At 54.3% G+C, this 17623-nt stretch overlaps 5 protein-coding genes across 5 annotated transcripts; 2 read left to right on the top strand and 3 right to left on the bottom strand.

Annotated features, from left to right (window-relative positions):
* Nucleotides 1-2: 2 nt before the first annotated feature.
* Nucleotides 3-2316, top strand: DUS3 (tRNA-dihydrouridine synthase 3; the record flags this gene model as incomplete). Its single annotated transcript, XM_049342426.1, has 3 exons — nt 3-214; nt 262-2175; nt 2229-2316. The coding sequence occupies 3 exons, from the start codon at nt 3-5 to the stop codon at nt 2314-2316; spliced, it is 2214 nt and encodes a 737-aa protein (XP_049200578.1).
* Nucleotides 2317-2548: 232 nt separating this feature from the next.
* J4E93_004497 (uncharacterized protein) lies at nt 2549-4396 on the bottom strand (the record flags this gene model as incomplete). The annotated part of the gene is made up of 1 exon (XM_049342425.1): nt 2549-4396. The coding sequence occupies one exon, from the start codon at nt 4394-4396 to the stop codon at nt 2549-2551; it is 1848 nt and encodes a 615-aa protein (XP_049200577.1).
* Nucleotides 4397-5139: 743 nt separating this feature from the next.
* Nucleotides 5140-8279, bottom strand: J4E93_004496 (uncharacterized protein; the record flags this gene model as incomplete). Its single annotated transcript, XM_049342424.1, has 4 exons — nt 5140-5365; nt 5414-5920; nt 5970-7867; nt 7914-8279. The coding sequence occupies 4 exons, from the start codon at nt 8277-8279 to the stop codon at nt 5140-5142; spliced, it is 2997 nt and encodes a 998-aa protein (XP_049200576.1).
* Nucleotides 8280-9672: 1393 nt separating this feature from the next.
* On the bottom strand, nt 9673-12368 carry J4E93_004495 (uncharacterized protein; the record flags this gene model as incomplete). Its single annotated transcript, XM_049342423.1, has 3 exons — nt 9673-9748; nt 9800-12267; nt 12318-12368. The coding sequence occupies 3 exons, from the start codon at nt 12366-12368 to the stop codon at nt 9673-9675; spliced, it is 2595 nt and encodes an 864-aa protein (XP_049200575.1).
* A 2457-nt stretch (nt 12369-14825) lies between these two features.
* Nucleotides 14826-16366, top strand: J4E93_004494 (uncharacterized protein; the record flags this gene model as incomplete). Its single annotated transcript, XM_049342422.1, has 3 exons — nt 14826-15079; nt 15133-16220; nt 16275-16366. 3 exons carry the CDS (start codon nt 14826-14828, stop codon nt 16364-16366), a joined length of 1434 nt encoding a protein of 477 aa, XP_049200574.1.
* Nucleotides 16367-17623: the final 1257 nt, after the last annotated feature.

Here is a 17623-nt window from a genome sequence, read left to right as displayed (position 1 = left end):
AAATGACGACAGGTGAAGGAACCAAGCTCGAGCCCGAGCATTCGGCCCCAGACGGCGCTGGCTCCAATGGCATCAATGGCGGCAATGATACAGTCAATGTGCAATCCGAACCACCTGCGAGCCCCAAGAAGAGGAACAGGACTAGCAGTCAAGACATCGAGGATGCGGATACTTCTGTCAAGCGAGTCAAAGGTGTCGCACCCATCAAGGCAGAGTACATGCGCCACCCACTTGAAGTAACGCGCGTGCTAAGAACATCAGATTCCTGATACGACTGGATAACAACAAGGCCGCCACCAAGGACAGAGTCATTGACGACGATGCAGCTGAGGGCGCTGATGCTGAGCATAAATCAGAAGGCCTGCCAAAGACTGATGCCCGCGATGGCCCTAGAAAGGGCAAGAACAACAAGAAAGACAAAAAGCAAAAGGGCCAAAACACCAGCCGCACTTTCGGCAGCTCGCGCGACAAGATACCGCTCTGTGGTACTCGTGCATCCCACAATGAATTCTCACCCAAGGAGTGTCCGTTTGGCGAGAAGTGCAAGTTCGAACACGACATCCGCAAGTACCTGAAAGAGGGCCGACGAGAAGATCTTACTACCTTTGATGGCCAATGTCCAATCTATGCTGTCAAGGGATTCTGCCACTTCGGCTGGAAGTGTCGATTCGTCGGCAGCCATTCCGAAGAGCGCACCCTAGAAGACGGCCGGAAAGAATTAGTCTTGAAAGAAGATGCCGACCGGAAATCTAAGTTCTCCAACTTCGACGAAGAAGCAGAGGCTGAAGTGGTAAATATCGTGCCTAAGGACATCAAGATTGGTTTATCGAGACGGAAGATTGGAACCCCGCGCTCTGACCAGTACCTGCAATGGATCGAGACCAATGCTCGCAACGAAAGAGAAATGTTCGATGCAGCTCAGATGGACATGGACGCTCTCAAGGAGGAGAAGGAGGCGCGCAGAGCGGAGTTTGTGGAGGCGCCCTTCAGGCCGTCAGAGAAGCGCAGGCTCTACTACGGACCCGAGACACCAATGCTCGCACCCCTCACCACTCAAGGCAACATGCCGTACCGCCGGCTCTGCGTGGATTTCGGCTGCCAAGTAACTTGGAGCGAGATGGCCATGGGTATGCCATTGATTCAAGGTGACAAGGGCGAATGGCCGCTTCTCAAAGCCCACGAATCTGAGATCACCCCTCCAAAATTCCTGGGCAAGAACACTGTGGTCCAGGGCTACGACAACTCGACTGATCTCAAGTTCGGCGCACAAATCGCGGCGAACAAGCCATGGTTGGCCACCAAGACCGTTGAAGTACTCACCGAATACTGCCCGAAGCTGCGCGCTATCGATCTCAACTGCGGATGCCCCATCAACCTCGTCTGTGAGAAGGGAAGCGGTTCCGCACTACTCGACAGCGAGGCAAAACTGGAGAGTATCCTCCGTGGCATGACCTATGTATCCAAGGAGGTCCCCATCACCGTTAAGATCCGCATGGGTACCAAGGACAACCACCCGACCGCGCAAAAGCTCATCAAGCGTCTCGTACTTGGTGGCCACGAAGCCGTAGAGTCTGGAAAGGGTCTCTCGGGTATCGCGGCCATTACGCTTCACGGCAGGAGTAAGCAGCAGCGATACTCTCGAAGTGCAGACTGGTCCTACATCGCCGAATGCTCCGCCCTCATCAACCGACTCCGCAAAGAACAAGCGGCCAAAACAGATACCGCCGCCGAAGCTGATCCCCGTGACCTCGCAAACGGCGGTCATGTCTACTTTGTTGGCAACGGCGACTGCTACTCTCACGAGGACTACTACAACCATCTGGACAACGCCAAGGTCGATACCGTCATGGTTGGTCGTGGCGCACTCATCAAACCTTGGCTCTTCGAAGAGATTGAAAAGGGCCAGTATCTTGACAAGTCCGCGTCAGAGCGCCTCTCCTACATCGAGAAGTTCACCAAGTACGGCCTACAGACTTGGGGTTCTGATGAGATGGGCATCGGCACGACTCGTCGTTTCCTTCTTGAGTGGCTGAGCTTTGCGCATCGCTATGTGCCGGTTGGGCTTTTGGAACATTTGCCCCCGAATATCCAGGATCGCCCACCGAGATTTAGGGGCAGGAATGATCTGGAGACGCTCATGGCTAGTGAGCACTACACGGACTGGATTAAGCTCAGGTATGTCTCTATTATTACCCCACGGAAAGATGGTTTGGCTAATGTGTTTACAGTGAGATGTTCTTGGGCCCCGCACACCCGAACTTCAAGTTCGAGCCTAAGCACAAGTCCAACGCTTATGAGATCGAGGCTGAGGGATAGATGGTGGTGGTATGAATGAGTCGTATTTCTATGGGGAGTATATGCGTACGGCAATACGTGCATTAGCTGAGGAGCAGAAAAGCATGGCGAATTGTATGCATTTGCGTGGTATCTCTGAAGTTTTCAGGTCTGGGTAGCTAGCTCGATAGGGCTCCGTGCGAAAAGTCATATTCAAACAGCAGAACATATTGTTCCCATGCCTTTGCTCATAGCATTCACTCTCGTTATATATCTACACCAAGAACCCCACAAGCGTTTCCAACATTTCCCTCTCAGCCGGCTCAACAGCCATCACACCATCAAGCTGTGCCTGCAACGTCCTCTTGACATCGCCCAGTCCTTCATCCCTCTCCGCTAGCGCCTTCTCAATAGCTGCTTTAGCACCGCCGTCCTCCGCTATCAACCAAGCCAACACGGCGTCAATCCTCTCCAGACAATACAGCCCTTCGCTTAACCGGTCTGGAATATTCTCCAGCTCGAAAGCCTCGAGCTCATCTTTCCCGCTTATCCGCAACGCCTTCTTCTTCTCCGCCAGCTTGCTGTCGAAAGCAGATAACCGGGTCACGTAGCCTCTGCGCAATTCAACCAGTTTGTGTATCTTGTCGTAGTCCTTCTCGAGGAACTTGGCTAGGAGGCGGAAACGAGAGTCGGAATTACCCGGTAAGGAGCGTAGGAGGGAGGCAAAGATGCCGAGTATATGTTCGGTTTGCTGGGGGTCGTGAGATTTCTTCGTTTTGGAAAAGGTGCTGAAGAGAGGTTTCAGGCCGCGGCTGTCGATGAGTTTGGTGCAGACGGCTGTGGCGCTGTTTGTGGCTTCGGGAACTTCTGCTGCGGCTTCTTTGCCTTTTGCGCTTGTATTGCCGTTGGCTTGTGGTGTTGTTGTTTCTTCTGCGTAGCCGCAGGCGTGGTCTAGTACTTTTAGGGCGCGGCTCTTGCTGGTCTTGCCGTCTCGGACGAAGAGGAGACAGAGCTCTACACCTTCTGCTTCTAGGAATTTTGCTTTTCCGAGAGGCTCTTCTGTCACTGACGAGAGGCAGTTGAACAGGTTCTCCATGTATTCCTCCTCGTTGCTGTCCTTTTCTGGGTCGTCTCTTCGGTACGGCGCGAGGTTTGTGAGGAAGATTTCGACACCGTTTGCGTCGGCTACGTGGTTTCGGTTCGGTCGCGAGGATTGTGTGAGGATGGAGAGGATCTCGGAGGCGTATTGTTTGTTCTGTGTCGTGGGTTTCTCGGGCTTCTGTATCCTGTCCAGTAGCCACTTTAGCAGAGCTGTCTCCCTGCCTATTATGTCTGTGTATGTGGGCTGTGATAGGAGGTTTTCGATGACGCTGAGAGAGTTGTAGACGCCCGATGCGTCGGCTTCGTCGGTCTCATCGAAGCGGGAGAAGTTGGATACGAGCAAGCTGAGCAGGTCGGCCTCCATGAATGCGGTGACAAGCGCATCCCATTGTTCTTGCTCTCCTCCGACATCTTCGTCTGTCAGCTCTGATACCATCTCGATCGCTGCAATTGCGATGTCTGTGTTCTCATGCGCGAGCAGTTCCACCAGCTTGGAGGCCGCCGTGCTTTTCGCAAACTCTTCGTATAGCTCCGGATGCTCGGAGAGTATGCTGAGCGCCTTTATGCCTTCGTCCAGATCGCCTTCCGACTCCATGAACTTGGTGGGGTCGTCCTCGTACTTTGCGCGCAGCGATGCGTTCTTGTTGACCTTCTTCTCAAAGTTGAGCGCCAACTTGCGCACCCACGGCACGTCGTATTTCTCTTCACCTATAGCTCCATCGCCGTCTTGCGCATCGATGTACTCCATGGCGTCCCGCGCATTCTCGTCCAGGCCATCGCCAAAGAAGCGTCCTTCGTCGTCGTCGCCAGGCCCGTCCTCGAAGTCGGGCGGTAACGAGGGACCAGCCTCGTCGTCGTCATCGTCGTCGGCTACCGAGGCTTGTGCTGGGGCTTTGACATCGCCATCTGCGTCCAGCTTTGCAGATTTGTAGGATTGCGTCGGGTCGGCTTCGTTTGGGTTCTCGAATTTGCGCTTTACCGAACCGTTTGCGCTTTTGAAGAGGTCGTCGATGCTCGTCATGATGCGCGATGCGACGAAAGAAGAAGCAGAAGAAAGGCGAGTACAGCGAATCGGAATTGGTCGACTTGTCGCGTCTTTACGAGTCGCTGAACATTGGGAATCCGGCTGGTCCCAGCTCGGCACTAGCGCGTTTTCTCCGCCGCAACGCTCACCTTGTGTCGGATCCACTTCTCATCCGCACCCTCTCCCTCCGCAGTACACCATCTGCACGGATGGGTTTAATCTGCTCGCCAGGGAAATGGTGTGAATACATGAAGTGAAATCGGTCCGTGCATGTTTACGACAAACATATCTTTCCTTCCGCACGGTCGCCTGCTTTACTCCAGCGTTGCTATGGTCCGTCCCGAAAGTGTCACTGATGGGATGTGGAATGCTGCTTCCTCCTCCCCGGTACCGAGATCTGGACTGCTAGATACTCTTGGAGGTTACAATGCATGTACTGTTGCAGGGTGCAAAGCCCACTTTCACATATAACCATCCGCATTTCAGTTCCCACCCACAAGGAGGCCTGTCTACTCTATACGAGGATTTCATACTTCAAGCGCATAACCAAACGGTTCACTGTAGAAGCCATTGCATAACTAAGCGTTTTGGTGATGTCGGCCAGGATGATATTTATATCGGTGAGTCTATCGGCTGAGTTGGACGGTTCATGCAGGTACTACAGCATAGTCATCACGGTGCTCCGGACACGGCCCAGCAACCCCAAGCCACATTGAGACCCCGCGGAAAAGACGTCATGTCTAGTATCGCCTTCCGTACCCCTCCTCGCCATACCCGCCTGAGCCGCCATAACCACCGGAGCCATACTCCTGTCTTCGCTGCCCGTATTCGTCTTCATCGTCACGGCGGCGGCCATAGCCTTGAGGCTCTTCACCGAAACCACCTGGAACACCAGAGGCGCCGTAAGACTGATCAGGACGCTCGCCTCCGTATTCCAGGCCCTCCGAACGACCGTATCCGCTGGATCTGTAAGGGTTAGTACTTTAGCCCCGGTGAGAAGATTCGCCAACCTACTCTTGACGGCCGTAGCTCGACTCTTCCTGGCGACGGCCATATCCAGACTCCTCTTGACGACCGTATCCGCCAGTGCTATAAGAGTCAGCACCATATTGCGGTTGCTGACGGCCGTAGCCTCCAGCGTCACCGCCGTACTCCTGACGTCCGTACCTGGATGGCTCTTCACGACCGTAGCTTGACTGTTCGCCGTAGCGCTGCTCTTGGCCATATCCTTGCGAGTATCCCTCGGACTGGCGTTGGGGCGAGCGGCTGCTGCTCTTCTTGCGACGGTGTTCATGCTCACGGGAGCGAGAGCGACGTCTGTGTTCACCAGATCCTGATCGACGCTTGTCAGCATCGTCCGAATCCTCATCACCGCTGCCGTGCTTCTTGTGCTTATGGCGCTTCTTCTCCTCCTTCTCACGCTTCTTGCGTTCCTTCTTCATCCGCTTCTCGTATGAATCTTCGCCGCCCGAATCGTTCGAATCGTCGTCATCGGAGTGTTTCTTGGACTTACCACGTCGTCTACACATCTGTTAGTCTATCATCATCATGAACTGAGCTATTCGCTTACTCTCTCTCCTCGGAGTAGTATTCTCCAGACCGATCAATCCCTTCGCGTGTCTCTTCAGAGCGCCATTGATCGCCGTGCTGGACGCGACGCTCCTCTCGACGCTCATATCCACCGGATCCGCTGTAGCTGGAAGTCTCGACCCGCTGTTCGTAGCTGTAGGATCCGCCGCGGTCGTCTCGTTCCTGACGAGAGTACTCCTCGCGTCGCCCACCGCTCGGGTATTGTGTTTCCTCGTACTCGGCGCGGCCATAGCGATCATTGTCGCCATACGAAGATGCCTGGTGATGACCAGTCTCCGAGTATGACTGAGTGTAGGAGCCGTCCTGACCGTAACTCTCCTCTTTGCGGCTCTTCTTTTCCTTTCCACCAAAAGCGTCACCAAGAAGAGAGCCGCCGATGCCGCCAACAAGACCACCGACAAGGCCGCCCAGGGCACCACCACCAACGGCTTCGCCTGCAAGCTTGCCAACATGGTCAGATGCCTGCTGGATCTGTGGGTTGACACCACCTTGTCCGCCGGAAGAGCCAAAGTTGTTGGCCATACCCAGAGGTTTGCCGCAGCCATGGCCCTTGTCGTGCACATTCTCCTTATGGTTGCGGAGGTTCTGTACGCCGTCCCGACTGAGCTGATCACGGAACGTCTCCTGTGCGCGCCTGTCCTTGGAGCTCCACCACTTTCCAACAGTATCGAACATGATCTGGTGGCATTCTTCGACCCCACGATCACCTCGCCCTCCGTATCTTCTCTCTGCCGCGGCAACCGCAGGGTGGTGGAATACGCCCTTGATGATGCGGTCAATGGTTTCCTCAGGGTCAGCCTCACCATCCCAGCACTGAACGACTTGCGGAACAGCCCAGCTCAGCACGGCAGAGGCCACGCGACCAGCAGGCTCGTTGAGCACGTTGGAGAAGTGATCTTTGGAAAGCATACTGTGGGTCGGATCGGTGCAGTCATCGTCGTTGAAGACGATGTGTTGCTTCTCACGAGAGCTTGCAATGACCTCGCTGGATCCCGTCTCAAGCTCGGCCTTGACTTGGCTAAGAATGGGCAGGATGTAAGGGGCAAGAAGGCTGAAGACGAAGACAGTGACCTGGTTCTGGACCTCCTCGATCAGATCTGGCAGAATTGGGATCTTCTCAATGAATTCGGTGATGGACTGCATAATCTCGTCGTGGAACTCCATGATGGGGTAGATCTGCTTGACTAGCTCTCCAATCTGCTCAGTAAATGCCTCAGGCTCCTTAGGGGTGATCTGGATGTTGCCCATTGCAGCAGCGTTGGAGTTGTCGGCAAGCTCCTCGGCCTTACCGGCTTCGTCTTTGCCGCCAAAGATGCCGTCTGGTAGCTTAGCAAGAAGCTCTTGGATCTTGCTCTTGTTCTCATTCCTGTCAGCATTAGCGATGGCGCCTTCGAGTTCCTGCAGCTCGGACTGTGTAGCCTTGTCGGTAATCTCTCCGCAAACCGAGTGCAAGAAGTCGACACCACCGAATGTGCCTGTGATGATGGGGTATACCTGCTTTCCAGCGGCACGGACATCAAACAGGGCGTTCCTGCCGACGTGGGGGAAGATGTCCCGGTTTTCTTCTTCGAGTTCAATCAAGGCAAGCTCGACATAGTTGGAGTGGGCAGAGTAGTCTTCCAGACAGTGGGTCGCAGTACCAAGCAGCCTCAAGGCTTCGTAGAAGTCTGGACCCTTTCCTCGTGAGCGACGGCCCAGATCGATGCAACGCCGAAGCAGGTCGCGGACCATGCCAGCCGATGTTGTGATGCCCAAGTCTTCGGAAGCGATGTAGTTCTTCAGCCCGGTTCGCTCGTCGACGCTAAGCTCGCGTCTCTCGTCAACGGGGCCTCGTAGGCGGCGGTCGTAATCACGGGCATCGAGGTTGTCGGCGTAGTCCTGAATAGTCAATATCTCGACATGATGGAGAAAGCGATGTACTGACCTTGGGGTTGTCAATGTGCTCTTCGGGTCTGTAGCACCCAAGGCGATCGCGGGTGACCTCGAACTCCTTGGTTCCGTAGCCGAAGCTCATGAATCCGAGCACCCAGAGGAGGATGCGGATCGCCTCTGCAGAGACCATCTTGACAGTGCCGACATCGACGGCCTGGGAGTAGTCGCGTAGCCAGTTGCCAAAGTAGACACGCTTGACATCCATCTTGCTGAACTTCTTGCCCGTCTGGCCGCTGATGAGCAGGGTGAGTAGGGTGTCTTCGATATCTCCATGGCGCCAGTTCTGTCCTTCAATGGCGCTCAGGCTTGCAATGTTGCCCGCACCGAAAGCTGCCGTGGGGCGCGCCCACAACACCATTACGATGAGGCATGGCAGCCAGATGTCGCTAATCTGCGGCATCGTGCTCGTGATTTCGTATACTCTTGATGATATGCAAGGAAGAGTCTAGGAAGAGATTGTAGGTCGAGGAGAGAGGGGTGAGCTGTATACACCGGTGTCGATGTGAATGTTGCTAGTGGCGTGTTTCAGTGGCTGGTCTTGCTTGAGCTTACCCCACCAAAGCTGACGTAGAGGGGCCACAGCCCACCCACACGCCCAACAGATCGCCAGCGAGCGCTGTTCGACCAAACTCCAAACACGCGTATCCTCGTTTCGCGCAAACATCGCCCTTGCCCTGACGTGCGCGATACCAAAGTTACGCGTGTCATTGGATGTCCGCTTCCTACTGCAGGAGATTGCCATGCATCCTCAGCTGGCATGGAGCCCCAGGCGGCTACCTTGTAAACGCACCGGGCCATGACAGAATCTGTGTCGCATCAGGTAGATCTCTACAGAACCGCCATCTCCACAACTCAGAATGTGTACCCTGTACCGATGTATGCATTGGCTTGTTTACTGTCTGCTTATTAACATAGTCGCATCATGCGGATATCCCTTCAGATATCGTTCGCATTCTTGCACGCATAGTACTCTCATTCTGAACGAAGTGCGCTGATATGGGCGCGGCAGAAAACGCCGTCGCTGAAGAGACTGCACATATCGTCGATGTGCACGCCGACCGTAGCATCTAGATCCATGGCGAGGTGTGGTGTGCGATCATCTGAATGGTGCTGCTTCAACTGGCCAGCTAGGAAAGCGCAAGCCGCGACGGGAACCCCGGTCAGAGCGCAGCTGTGTCGAGACGATCGACTTGAATGCTGATTGGGGTTTCGCGATGGGCTGAATTCTGTTCGGTTACGTGGTATTGTGAATGGCTAGGAATGGCCATGTGGTGACGGTAGTGAGTTGTGGCTTGATGGCCTGGTGCGCGGTCCAAGTTGCGCCGTCTTATGCTTTCCACCGCCAGCCCGCCCGCGACTGCCGTATGAAGAGCAGCTGCCGTCAAGTCCCCCAAATAACAACACCACACCTCCGCCACTGCTTCCATCTCATCGCAATCGCCATCCCACACGACCCCGACTCGGGGAAATCATACGGAACCAATGCGACACCTCCATGCATATCATTGGCAAGATAGTGGTCAAGCGGTGAGCATGTATAAGTGTAATAGATATCATTTTTGTAACGAGATTAGAAATTAACCTGTAAGGTAGGTCATACAACTCTAGAACCAACGCCGACAAGGGAATGGTGCCCTCCATGATGCGATGACCCGCTCTATGTATCCCGATCCATGGTGCCAACTGGCTTCCAATTCCCAACGCCGCAACAGGTGAATCGAACAAAGGAAATACATCCAGTCATATCCCAACTAGTAGTTGAAGACCGTCAATGACGGGTTCAGTACGATGGGCAACAGGCAGTGCATGATAACCGTTACAGCCCAACTAGATATTGTTAGCGACGTGTCGATGATAACAGAATAGGAGTGTACTTACGGCAGAACGGCAGTCAGACCGGTAATCTCCCAGCCATGGGGAGCGAAGCATCCGAGGTAGATCATACCTCCGATCATGAGGATCATGATCATGTACATCCACTTGAAGCGCTTCCAGATCTTGGGCAGCTCGGCGAAGAAGTTGGAGTTGTCTTTTTCCTTGGCTGTGGCACCCCAGCTCATGTCAATGGAGAACATGTGCGAGCAAATGGCGAGGAGGATGTGGAACGAGACACCACCGAAGAAGATCATGAAGAAGGGCATCCACTTGAGGTTCTCGAAGAAGGCACCCAGTAGACTGGCCTCACCGATACGGTAGCGCATGATGGCGAAGCAGACGTTGGACATTCCGTTGAACACGATGAGCAGGACGATGAAGATCTTCCACGATTCGACGTAGTACTTGTCGAGATCACCGTTGAGCCATCCGACCAGGAAGTAGTTGAGGCAACCGAGGGGAACGGCCGATCCGAGAGCGTAGTAGGAAAAGATGTAACCGCAGATGGAGATCTTGGACGACAGCTGGATGTTGGAGAAAAGGAAGGTGCGGAAGAGCTTGGTGAATGGGGACTTCCACAACCAGGTGTGGATGGGGTTGAAGACCAGTTCGTTGCAACCGTACGCGTACTTCTCCCATCGGTCCAACTCGTCGAAGATGGAGAGAGACACACCCTCCTTGAAACCACGGCCGTGGTAACTGGCCAAGCGGACAATGTTACCCTTGATCTGGAGGCGAAGCGCGATATCGAAGTCCTCGGAAACGTGGCTCTCGGACCAGAAGCAGACGTAGCCATCATCTTCCGGAGGGTTGCCGACGGATTGGACAGCTTGCCATCGCAAGAAAGCGTTGTGGCCGACGAAGGGTGCAACTTCACCGCTACCGACCGAGAAGCGAATGGCAGTGTAGACGAGGTTAGTGAAGTAGGTGATACCGTTCTCGAAGTAATCCCAAGAGACTTGCATGACACCGGTAGCGTGCTGGACGATGGCGACTTCGGGCGACAGGTACATCTCGGCGGCACCGTACATGAGGCAGTCCTCGGGAACGATGGTATCGGAGTCGACAATGAGAATGATTTCACCCATACGGATGTTACCACCAGCCTTTGCGCGAGGGTCTGCGGTAAGAACCTGTTCGAGAGCCTCGTGATAGAGAGCGAGCTCCTCCTCCTCGGAGATCGAAGCGTCACCATCAGCCTTGTCGAAACGGTTGTCAACCATGCTTTGAAGCACATCCTCGACCTTGTTGGAGGTGTTGAGAGCGAAGTTCATGTTCGAGGCCTTCTTGAACTTTCCACGGCGAACGAAACCTTCATGGTTGTGCTTAGGACGCGAAACCCATCCGATGTTGTTGTTCTCGTAGAATCGCAGGAACTTCTCGTTATCCTCTGCCGATCGGACGGCCATACCATCGTCGTTGATGAAGATGCGTGCAGTTCCACCACGGGACTCGTAGTAGGATATAGCGGCTTGCAAACTGGCGACGGTAGGCTTGACGACACCCTCAAGGGACTCGGTGTAGATGGGCATCTGGATGGTGATGGTCGACGGCGTGAATCCCATGGCGCGTGCCTGGGCAAGGTTGGGCTTGACGGCGGAGTGGAAGCGGCTGTTGGACTTGACACCAGTGACGGGTCCAAACACCTCGAAGATGTTACCCAGGACAACAACGACGAAGAAGAGACCAAGGGCGATCCACAGTGGCTCGGTTAGGATTAGAAGCATACGGGGGTAGAAGTGATCGGTCATGGTCTGGAGAATGATGGCCTTGTTTCCGAGACCGATGACGAGGACGATGATCAAAACCATGGCAAGACCGACAAAGATGGAACTTGTGAAGATGAGAGGACGTGCGAGCGACTCCTTGGGGCCTTCGGCCTTCTCAAGGTCACCTTCGACCTCCTCAGCATTGACCTCAACATCGTCCTTCTTGCTGTCGATAGCGAAGTCGACTGTGGATCCTCCAAGGGTAGAGTTGGCACTGGACTGGATGGCGCTGTCGAAACCACTGAAGGGGTTCTTGGATGTACCCCAGACCAAAGCTAGGATCCTTGATTCGATCTCCATCGCCTGGGAAAGGATCGCACCGAGGTCATCGTGCCATACGAGGAGGAGCCTCTCCTGGCGGATAAGAGCTGCGTATTGGAACTTGCGGATGGTACTTGAGGTAGCGACCTCTGCCATGGACTCGAAGATCTGGATCTGGGAGCCGTTCTGGAACATCAACTCCGTCTCGAAGGGCTCGAGAACATCAAAGATGGCCTGGGTACCGTCGGTGCTCATGGTGAGGGCGACACCGGGGTTGATCCTCTTTACTGCCGAGAGAAGGTCCTTGTTGGCCGCGACGGGTTCTGTGACATATTCTCCTTGACCCTTTCGGATCAAGACACCTTCGCAGGAGCCAGGGGTCAGGGCACTGGACGTCATCCATCGCATGGAGCATGCCTTAGCGTAAAGGTGCTTAATGATCTAGGTGGTGTGAGCCATTGTTGTATGAGCTTGAGGTTGTTTGCACTTACGGCACGGTATCTTGAGTCTTCGTCGATCTTCATGGTCAACGGCCGCGACATGGCCGGACGGCTTGTGGGTGTCTGGGGTACGGAGTAGCGGGAGGAGTCATTGACACTGCCACTGAACGATTGCCTGCTGGAGGGGATGAAGGGCCTGTCCCCATCGTGGGAAGGTGTGGCGGAAGACATGCTGAAGGGATGTCAAAAGAATTAAGAAGGGCGGTAGGGGTAGTAAGCGATTGTAGGGAGCAGACGAGTCTGTTAAAGACAGGTGCTGTGGTCGGAGCCAAGAAACGAGGGAATGGGCAAGGAGCCCTGCGAAGATCAGTAAAGCGCGAGTGTGTAGAGACTGGAAAGAGAATGGAAGCGGTCGACGAGCAGAGGTTATCAACGCGGCACAGTTGGTAGTGTCTACACAATTCTCTCCGACTACGCGAAACAGGGCCCCGCCACAATCCTTAGCGACCAGGTCAAAGATACACTCATGCTACACACTATCGAATGTTCGGCAGACCCCTTGTCTAGCACGTTCGAGTCTCAACAAGACCTGCTACGCGAATGTCCCGATTAAGGTCACTGCGTCTGTCACAAACGCTATCTCGCATTCACCACCATCCAGAATCGGCGGCAGCGCAGACCGACAGCTGCACCTAGCAATCCTGCCATCTATCGATTATTTCGCCAGCGCACGCCCCGGTCGCTCTCCCGTCCGCTGGGCCATGCTGGTCCTCAATGTTGGGACAGTGGCTCCGTTACTAGCATCGACGAACATATGTTTCGCCGGTGCAACACCATCAAGCTATCGGTCATCATCGAGATCTGAAGCAAAAGGGGATGTGGAATTGTTTGTCGCATTCGGGTACCTTGCACACCCACGCTTGTGCCTGAGCTAAGTGGAACGGTTTAGCCTAGCCGCTGCTATACTGGGCGTGCGCCACCATTTTTTGACGTTCCGCCGGAGGAGAATTTACTTTTCTCGACGTTCGGTCAGCTCCTCGGCTTCACGTAGCGGACCTGTCCAGCCAGCCTCCTACGTTGCGATTAAGAGTCAGGTCGGAAGTGGAGACAGCTGGCCGCCTAGCCCAGCGCCGAACCGGGCATCTGGAGCGCTGGACCGTCCAGTCTTGCCGTAACCCTACGCCGCAAATACAGTGACGTCCTGCAAGCCAAGATGAGGTCCTGGCCCACGCGTGCGCCATCCCGACAACCTCTGAGCGAGCGGTATACATCCTCAGAAGGGGGACAAGACCCTGCAAATTGCTTTTACACGATGCCCACGTCCCGGGAGCGGATGAATCCCACGTCGCAAACAAGCCAATGATCAGTGCGCAGCTTACTGCATGTTGCCCTTGATAAGCACCCTTGCTGACTCTCCCGTGGTTAAGATTAGGACTTTGTTCCGCCTCTATTGATCCTGTACCCCCGTCTACATATCGAACAACACACAAAGCAGCTCGCCACCATCAGCCACACGTCACAGATTTTCTTCCTCGACTCTTTAACTTTGCATGACGCCATGCCCAGCTGGGTTATTTCGAGTCAGCAGAGTTGCTAGTCAACAGAGTTCGATTGCAGCAGCGGAGCTACTAGATATGCGACACCCGTCGTGGTTAGTGCGTTTAACCGGCTCGCCGATAAGTCAATCAACAGCTTTTGGTCAGCAAGCCGAGGTGCAGGATTTAGCCACCAACGTGCAGATACGGAGGGGAGAATACAACATCAGAAGCTTGCATACTGGCAAGTCGCGTCTAGGCTGACCCGCCAATGCATAGACGGCTGCATCAAGGGCTACGGAGGCGCATCTACAGGTCCACACTGTTCTGGGAACAAGCGTGGAAAACCAAGTGTAGATCGCGCGGGTTTTGAAAAGCGATCGACCGGGCGCTAGACAAAACATGAACCATGGATTGATGTGCCGTGGCGCCCGAGATCCAAGTCAACTCTCCAACGTCAAGCCTCAAGCACAAGCCTAGCCACGGCCGGTCAAATCCTTCCGTATCCCTAGCGATGTGTGGCTTTCCCCCCTGGCACGTTGACTGCAAGGCTGGCACACTAGCCCTGCGCCTATCTCATGTTTCCTGACGTACCTGCGTCTAAACGAACGCTAGCAGCAGCCACGCTACTGTGCACTATCTCCAAGACCGTAACAAGCGACTGGGATGAAACTGCCATGGGCACTGCCCGCCCCTTGCACTTGCAGAAGCCATCACGTCGAGAACGGCAGATACGCCTAGAGCCTGTTGAATGTTCTAAATCTAGGCTTTTGGAATCCGTGAACCTCGCTCTTCCCGACGCCGCTTGAGCCTACTATTGATTTATCGGTGCCGCATACTCAGCGCGGCGCTCGCTCGGCTTGTGGTATCGATACTTCAGCTCCCAACAACGTCCCCTGCGTTGTTTTGTGTACTCTTCTAATCTCCTTAGACGAGGTCGCGTACGGCAATAAACCACCTTGCCCATCGCTAACACTTTGGAATTTCTATTCCGCTTTTGATACCTTCGTTCGACAGTACGACAATGCCTTCATTCTTCAAGCGCAACAAGAAGGCCAGTCCTGAGGAGGACACGCCGCCTCAGGCCCATTCTCAAGATGTCCCAGACCTTCCTGCCGGCATGTCACAAAGGATGCGTCCCGAGTCCTCGAACCCGGGAGCATACATTCCCAGAAACCCTTCCAACTTGTCATTCGGTCCTATATATGGGAGCCAGATCAGCGCTTCCGAAATACGGAAACAACCGCGACCGTTCAGAAGCTACAGGCTAAGGGGAGAGTATGTAGTACCCATTCTACCCGCTGTCAACTTTGATCTAATCTCCATGACAGACGTGAGCAGCCATGGGTCGACGACCCAAGGATGAAGAAGACCAAGGTCGGCAACTGGATCACCCTTGGCTTCATCATCATCGGCTTCTGTGTCAGTGGATACATCATGTACACTGGTGTGCAAGAGGCTCAAATACCTGAGCAATGTCTTATCATGGAAGACAACTTCGAGAAGATTGACCCTGCGAACTGGGGCTACGAGATCCAGACTGGTGGTTACGGAAACGGAGAGTTTGACTGGACTACCAAAGACCCCAAGAACAGCTTTGTCGACGCAGAAGGTCTTCACATTGTCCCAACCCTCACCACCGAATCGACCAGTATCACCGAGGAGCAGATCGTCAATGGCTACACACTGAACATCACCAAGGCAGACGGCGACGGCTCTTGCACATCCAGCGACTACAAGTCTTGCGGTGTCCGCTCCAACTCGACCACTGGAACCATCATTCCTCCTGTTCGATCCGCACGCATGACCACCAAGGGCAAGAAGTCGATCAAGTACGGCCGCGTCGAGGTTGTTGCAAAGACAGCCAAGGGTGACTGGCTCTGGCCCGCCATCTGGATGATGCCCGAAGAGGACAAGTACGGTGAATGGCCTCGCAGTGGAGAAATCGACATTGCTGAGTTCCGCGGCAACTCGTACAAGTACCCTGAGGGTCGCGACTTTGTTTCCTCCACGCTTCACTGGGGTCCCGACTACAAGCACGACGGCTACATCAACACTCACGGTACCTCCTTCTTCCGCCGCACAGACTTCGCCTCCAGCTGGCACACATTCGGTATGGAATGGACTGAGAACTACCTCATGCTGTACCTCGACAGCCGTCTCAAGCAGGTCATGTACTTCAAGTTCAACGAGAAGAACAAGCTATGGAACAAGGGCGGCTTCAACGGTCTGACCACCAGCAACGGCACTCTCTTCGAGGACCCCTGGAAGCAGGGCGGTAAGAACGCGCCCTTTGACGAGAAGTTCTACCTCATTCTCAACGTCGCCGTCGGTGCGCAAAACGGATGGTTCTTCGACGGTGAGGGTGGCAAGCCATGGGTTGATGGCAGTGACTTCGCTGTCCGCGACTTCTGGAATGGTATGTTCACACCCACCTCGTAACACTATGAACACTGTGCTAACTCTGCAATAGCTAAGGATGACTGGCTCCCAACTTGGGGCGAGGGCACCGAGCGCGGCATGACTGTCAAGTCTGTCAAGATGTGGCAGGCCGGCAAGTGCTAGACCACCAGCGTCTGACTGCCGAACGCTCCTTCCTTTTTCTATCCGATAACCCCACGGGTCCACTTCACACTATAAACTGGGTTCACGATCACGGACGTATCACATTTCTTTTTCACAACGTCAATCAGGGCACAAGGGCACATTAGATGAACGTTTCCCATTTCTTTTCCTCCCTGGCATGGTAGAGGCGCCGAGGCGTCTTGGGCATCAAACGTCTGCATCGTACATTTTACAGATAAGGACAAAACAATACTGTAGTATCTAATAGATTTTTTTCTCACCAATCGCTTCTATGAAATCACACCACGCCCATGCAGCTTACGTGCAGCGGAAGTTGACAGCCTAGCGACAGGCCTCCAGCGACACAACATAACCGAATACACCGTCGTGCATAATCGCTCTATGTACGACGCATCTCGTATCCGCAATCATGGTCCCACAAGCCTCGCGAAGCATCCACTCCAGCCTCGTATCGAAGACACTCGCAGCTTCGCGTCCATCACTTGCATGTCGCGTCAGCACTCGTGTCTCACCTTCCTTCCCTGACCCAGCGAACACGCACACAATGCACCCCCGCGCATCTCCATGTCCATCGCCCGCTCTCGCCTTTGCCCAGCTATGCATCGCACCCCTGAGAAAATCACGTACGATGTCGATGCCAAAGCGCGATAAACTTTCTGTTGAACATTCGCACTAATCTCCACACGACTTAGCCTGCGACTCAGCCCTCTAATCCAAATGCAGTAGTCGCAACGCTAATGCCGGCGAATCAGAGATCTTGGGCGCGAGCACGAATCCCACCTGTTTAAGTTGCTGCAGGGGCTCACCGGCGGAGGCGCTTCCGCTTATCTCTACACGGGAGCGCACGAACTGCGCCGCATCATCCCGATTTTGATTGTATTGTCCCACTTGTCCCACAGTTGGCAGGCTGGTACCCAGTTAAGTTGGCAACAGTGAGGGTGTTTACTTTTTTGGGACCTTTTAGGGTTGGCCGTTTCAGTCACCGCAGGAGGTTTTGTTTGCTTTTCCGAACTTCCAAGTCCGCAGGCGTGGGATCAGGGGCGTGGCTAGGGTACCGAGATTCACCCATGGTTCATCTCAGGTATGATGCAAGAGGGGTTGCCTACTTGGACTACATACCGCAGAGGAGGGGCAGCGACTAGCCAACACCCTCTCATCTCTCGTGCATATTCCAACATCATGGTGTGCTTACAATCAAGGCATCATCCACTCCGGCCTCCAACACCAATCTCTCTA

Source organism: Alternaria ventricosa, assembly GCF_023758065.1.
Source record: "Alternaria ventricosa strain BMP 2768 chromosome Unknown scaffold_6, whole genome shotgun sequence".
Classification (NCBI taxonomy): Eukaryota; Fungi; Ascomycota; class Dothideomycetes; order Pleosporales; family Pleosporaceae; genus Alternaria; species Alternaria ventricosa.
The sequence above is the reverse complement of the archived record's forward strand: the minus strand, read 5'-3'. Positions and strand labels throughout refer to the sequence as shown.